General features: G+C 45.1%; 2 protein-coding genes across 4 annotated transcripts in view; one reads left to right on the top strand and one right to left on the bottom strand.

The window, feature by feature from the left end:
• CCDC85A (coiled-coil domain containing 85A) overlaps positions 1-6,000 on the bottom strand; it is a 190,049-nt gene that overhangs the window by 163,204 nt on the left and 20,845 nt on the right. The window lies entirely within an intron of this gene.
• The window catches only part of EFEMP1 (EGF containing fibulin extracellular matrix protein 1), a 41,907-nt gene that overhangs the window by 30,712 nt on the left and 5,195 nt on the right, over positions 1-6,000 (top strand). For both annotated transcript variants that reach the window (XM_027693266.1, XM_027693265.1), the window contains exons 6-7: positions 3,033-3,152; positions 4,871-4,990. In XM_027693266.1, the coding sequence (XP_027549067.1) occupies positions 3,033-3,152; positions 4,871-4,990 (240 nt within the window). The remainder of the gene's footprint in view (positions 1-3,032; positions 3,153-4,870; positions 4,991-6,000) is intronic.

A 6,000-nucleotide genomic window follows, 5' to 3' on the forward strand; every position in this document is an offset into this window, starting at 1 on the left:
TTCCCACAGTGTTTATTGTTTGTGTTGGGGTGTTGCCTGATGTCCCAAATAGTGCCACAGGCCTGTGATGGCAGCAAACCAAAGCCCATCCTTGCCCTGAGCTCAGCAGCAGAGCTGTAGGAGCAGCACTGCCTCCACCCAAACCTCATCCCTGTGCAGCCTGCCCAGGGCTTGATTTTATGAGTAAATGAAAGAGATGGAAACTCTGAATGCAGGTATATGAGATTTGCAACCTGTAAACCCCCAGGCTTTATCCCCTGTGCCAAAATAAGCCCTTGGCACCCTTGGGACCTGTGCAAGTCCAGCATGAAATTAAACCTGAGCGCAGGGTAAACACGGCATCTTCCCTGTTCCAGCCTCATCTGGGGACCCTGTGCCAAAGTGCCATTGCTCTGCTCCTTCAGCCTTGATTTAACACCTCCTGAATCACAATTTCAGGGCATTCATTGCTCCTACAGGCACTGCAGCCTAGGGTCTGTCACATCATAAAAACAACCATGAACCAAGAGAGTCAAACATGTACATCACAAAATTCAAGACACAACATTGGTTTGGGGTTGGTTTTTTTTTGTCCTCAGCAGAATTTGAGGTTTTCCTCTTCTTGTCTCGGGGATCCTACACTTGAAATGCACAAGAAGTTGTTGATTTTTGGTTTTTAACCTCTTCCCAAAAGGCCATATAGGTAAGAAACTGGGGAGGTTTTAGTACCTACCCATTCTAACTTAAATTCCTGGGCATGGCTCTTTCTTCCAGGTTCCAAGCCAAGGGCTGTAGAAATAAACCCAAAAATTCTTATCTCTTTCCTAAGAAATGTAGATGAGGCCCTGAACTGTCAGACTGGTGTAAACACAGGTGTATCTGATTTTTCCCAGTTCTCTGTGCAGGAGTAGGATGAGGAATTTGGAGGTAGAGGAATTGCTTTGCTTATTTTTTTTAATATCTGGGGTTTATTTAGGTTTTTTTAGAGCAGGTAAATTATATTACTGCCCTGCAACAGCACTTCTAATAACAAGCCCCATGGTCCTGACTGAGAGTCTCACTGGACTCACTTTTATGCATCTAAATCTATACATGAAGATGCCTGGAAAGGGAAATTTCCCTGCTCCTTATTTAGGTCAAGCCCAAGGATAACACCTGTGTTACATATTACACAGTGACCTAAATGAGAAGTACATCCCAACAGTTAGTGCTGTCAGCAATTCAGAATAAAGCCTGTCTTGGGGGATTTTTCTAACAGCTCAGCCAGAAAATGTTCTCGGGGCCAGATCTTGATAGAGGTTCTCCATATGGGAGGAAATGTTTCTCAAATTTGAAAGAAAATTTTTCCAGACTATTTTGGCTTCGAGGTAGAAGGAGGGGAAAAAAAAAAAAGACATTTTTAACAATTGGTTGATTTTAATCTAAATTCACTAATAATTCCTGTCCTTTTTTTTAGATTTTTTTTTTATTTATTTTCTTGTTCACACATGGCCAAATTAGCCTTTTCAGAGAGAATGAATTGTTTGCCAGCATCACTTCAAACAGAGGATTTGGCCCAATGGATTAGATGATGCTCAGCCCTTAGATCTGCACAGAGCTGAGGGGCCCAATCCCACAAGGAAAATTCCCTCTGAACCAGAGCCAGATCCTGGAAGTATTTCTGTGTATAAATGCAGTGCCCAGGCAGCAAAGCATTAATCATACATCTATATTGTATAATGCTTTTATTTCTAAGCAGTAATTTGTAAGAGCTTAGTCCTGTAAAAGTCCAGGATGGCAATCTACAGCGTCTCCTGATTTATTCCATTTCCACTTCCAAATTTCTCCCTCTACCACAAAGGAGTCACAGTGACAATTGTATGGACAGCCAGGAATTTTCCAGCCTAAGCCTTTTCATTCAGAACCATCCAAACCACTCCACTAAAGCTCAGCCCCAAACAGCAACTGCAGATTTGGCAAAGAAAGGGTTCATTTCCAAAGATTATTTTTTTTTTCACTTGATATTAAAACAAACACTTTCCTCATTATTAAAAAAAAAAAAGTCTTGGCCTCTTTTTAAACACATCCATGATGGAAACAGCTGGAGGTAGGAAACTCAAGATCTGGCATGGATATGGGAAGTGCCTTTCTTTGTTCCAGGGAGTGCTGGGATTATTTGTGTGAGTGTTGATCCTTTGAAATCTCCCATTGTGTACATGTTGGGAGCACCACCAAGCTCCAGCAGGCCCAGCTAAGGCACCATAATGGGATAATAAGAGTGTATTCCAGGCAAAACCAGAGGCAGCATCTCCTCCAGAGCGCAGGGAAACCTTTGAAAACACGGAGAGGGAGAGGAAGGGGCTGGTCCAGGTTGGTGTGGTTGGCAGGTGAAAGCCCTGCTCTGATGCACACCAGGAATGCTGAGGCTTGGAAAGGCAGCTGCTCCACCTCAAATCAGGGAGGATCTGGGGAAGGTTCTTACTGCCCAAGATGCACAGCCAGGTGCTGGTACCCGGAGAGGTGTCCAGGACAGGCAGCAATGGCAGCTCCTTGGGGAACGAGGCAGGTTCTGGGGATCCCTGCAAAAGCACCACCTGTTTCCTTCCCAAGCCCATTAATTTTCTCTCCTCGCCGTTCCCCCGGACTCGCACAGAAAATCTGGGCTGTTCCTAATGGAGCTGCAAAGATTTAGTGTGTGCTAGGAGCGCTGCTCATGGGATTTTGGGAATACGAGCTCCAAGCCACTCTCCCTGTGCTGTCGGCATCGTGTCTGATCCTGAGGGAGCCCGGGGGAAAAGCTGAACCAAACGGGGAGTTTTACCTACACTAAATAAACCAGATCAAGCAGTACTGTGGGAGCGAACACAAAAATCAAGTTGAGATGTGCATTGAGCATAAAAAATTCTTATTAAAAAAACATACTTAAAGGAAAAAAAAAAAGAGTATTCCTGTTAATATCCGTAGAAGCAATACCTAGGTTTTTCCAAGTGCAGTTAAGTTTCCTGGGACACAGAGAGCAGCAGGGAAGGGCCGTGGCTGCGTTGGAACTAACCCCTGTTTTTTTGGTGGCACAGACATCGACGAGTGCACGCTGCCCCCCTACTGCCACCACCGCTGCGTCAACACCCCCGGCTCCTACTACTGCCAGTGCAACGCCGGCTTCCAGCTGGCATCCAACAACCACACCTGCGTGGGTAAGGAATGCCCTGCATGGAATCACACCTCGCCTCGCCCAGGGGCACAGATCCCCTCTGCCACGGCTGGCATTGCAGTGTTTTCATCCCAGCTCGAGGGAAATAAAGAGCAACTGGTGACACAGTGTGGCTGCTCCAAAAGGCTCCTCTGCAAGGGATCCAAGGACAGGAGGGAGAGAGAGGAAACTGGAGCCTTATTAAATACCTGATGTTTGGTTGGCAGAGAGGTTTATAATCACTATATTTAATATTCATTCTTCCTTCAGTTTGCATTATCATTGGCTTCCCCAACATCACTGCCAGGTCACACAACAAAGGCTGGAACTGGCAAATCAAGGGAACCAGGACTAAACCTCTGCAGTGAAGTGTAATGATCCTCAGCACACGGGCAGTGTAGTGAGGAAAGAAAGCAGCTGGGTCACATCTGAATAGCTAGAAAAAACAATGTTAAATATTAAAACAAAGGTTGCCAAAAATGGCCTTTCAGTGGTGACCTTCCCCTTAGAAATAAAACTCTAAGAGATGCTTGATACCAAAACTTTAGGACTTGATGTCGAGTTTGAAATCATAGGTTCTGTTCTGGAAGGATTAGAGTAATAATAAAAGGGTAACTGTGTCTGAAGTGCAGAAAGAATGTCCAAAAAAAAAAAATCAAGAGATTAGTGATGGAGATGGTCAGAAGTTCTTTCTGGCTGTAATCTATATTTTTCCCTTCTGGTACCATCTGCATGATGTGCATTCTTTGCACTGTTGCCAGAAATGAACAAAAAAAAAAAGGAAGAAAAAAATCTGTGATGAGTTTTCCCCTATTATGACTCCTTTTCAGGACTAGGATGTTCATCATACAGGGGATTAATATCCTCTTCATCAGTCTAATTTTTCTGGGTGCCCAACGTTTGTCATTTTTCAGTTGTATCTTTAAATTACACTGTTGCTGTCATTTATAAGTCACGAAACTCAGAGGGTTTTTTTCCAAATGAAGCTTCTCCTCGTTATCTGATAAACAAATATGAATGGAAAACATGCAGGGGAGGAATACAAGGGAAAACACAGGGAAATCTATGGAGTGAATGGCAGAGGAGCAGCAGTTAATCAACAGCCTGTGGAAAAACAAGGCTTATAGATCCCAGAGGTGATTAGACTTCTATAAACTTCCCATTAAAAATTGCTTCCCTTCCCATAGCAGCGTCCTCACAAAGTGCTCTGGGGATGGGCAGCACCATGGAAAACAGGCAGGACACAAACATACCTTCCCCCAATATGGGAGCACTGCAAAACCCCACTGGCCTGCAAGGCTCGTGTTATAATTGCAATGGAATCTCAAAGAACCGATTTTCAGGGCAATAAATAGCTCAAATAAATCTTAACCACTGCATGCTGAGAGGTCTTATCAGTATGTGTTCCTTATATCAATTATTTATAGAGACTTGGCATTTCATACCTGAAAAAAAAAAAGGGGGGGGGCTGGAATGTGGACTTTAACAGCCACACTAAACATTTTTGGGAGAATTCATCACGCGTTAGAATAACTCCCATTCCTGGAAAAATGCTCCTTTTTACATGGAATGTAAAGCACAGATCTAACATTGCTGCAGTGATGGCAGATCTCCATGGAGAGAGTCAGCTGAGCTGCTGAGCAGTAGGCCCGGCCTAAGGACTGATGCACTGAGCCTAATTACCACCCCCCCAAGGTAAATATCTGCCTTTTTGCCTTTCAGACATAAATGAATGTGATGCCAATAACCCGTGTGCACAACAGTGTTACAACATCCTGGGTTCTTTCATCTGTCAGTGCAACCCAGGCTTCGAGTTAAGCAGCGACAGAATCAACTGTGAAGGTGAGGGATTCCTTTTTGTGCCTTGGAAGAGCAACTTTTTGCCCTGTTTTTGTTTTCCCAGACGCTTTTCTGTGAACTGAGGGACATAATTTGAGTGGAGCCACCCTGGAGTGGGTGCAGTTTGGAGCCAAAACCTTTAAGACATTTATTTTTAGGGTGCAAATGTGGCTAATTCACACCTGAGTGGCTGCTCTGAGGTACAGAGAGGGGGGGGGGTGTCTCTACAACAAGTGCCAAACAAGACCTGGGAAACAGCTGGGAAGAATAAGGCTCTGGAGCCCTTATTTCCCAAACTCCCTGGAATGGTGTGTGGTCTGATGCTGATGACCACTAAATGAATTGGAAAGGAATGCAAACCAAAAACAAGGGCAATTCTCCGTGCTGTTGGGCTCCTCTGGAAACCAACCCTCCGATTTCTGACGTGAAGGAAGCGACAATTGTGCTTTTGAGGCGCTTTCAGGCCTGTGTACACAAACAGCAAGATGATTATCCAATCAACACTCCCTTTCCTCTGCCAGAGCCTCCACGGGGGTGCTCTAATCCCCTTTTGGACCCGGGTGATCTCACCCTGAAAGCCCCACGTCCTCTCTGCCAGCCTTGGAGCCAGGGAGGTCTCTGGTTTGGGCGCTGCCCTCCCAAACGAGCTGCAAGAGCTCTCCCAGATGCTCCCTGGCCAAGCTGCTTAAGCTAATCCTATTTGAACAGAACAGGGAGCAGCAAGAATGCAGCCTCCAAGGACATCCCTGACCTCCAGCCCAGAGCTGGGCTCAAGCCTCAGAGGTGGTAGGAGGGAGCTCTGCTGTTTCCCGAGCCAATCCCCAAGTTTTGGGAGGTTTAAATGAATTTCCTGTTAATGGCACTCACCGGTAAAATTTTGTTTCGCACCAGAATTCTCTCACCGGGAAATGATGGTTACACAGGGATAAAAAAAGCAGGAGAATGGGACACACTGAATATTATTAGAAGGCAAAAAACCCCTTTTCCTCTTTCCCAAAGAGCTACTCCATTAG

The sequence above is a fragment of the Neopelma chrysocephalum genome, unplaced genomic scaffold (genome assembly GCF_003984885.1).
Source record: "Neopelma chrysocephalum unplaced genomic scaffold, ASM398488v2 Primary Assembly neopelma1_91, whole genome shotgun sequence".
Classification (NCBI taxonomy): domain Eukaryota; kingdom Metazoa; phylum Chordata; class Aves; order Passeriformes; family Pipridae; genus Neopelma; species Neopelma chrysocephalum.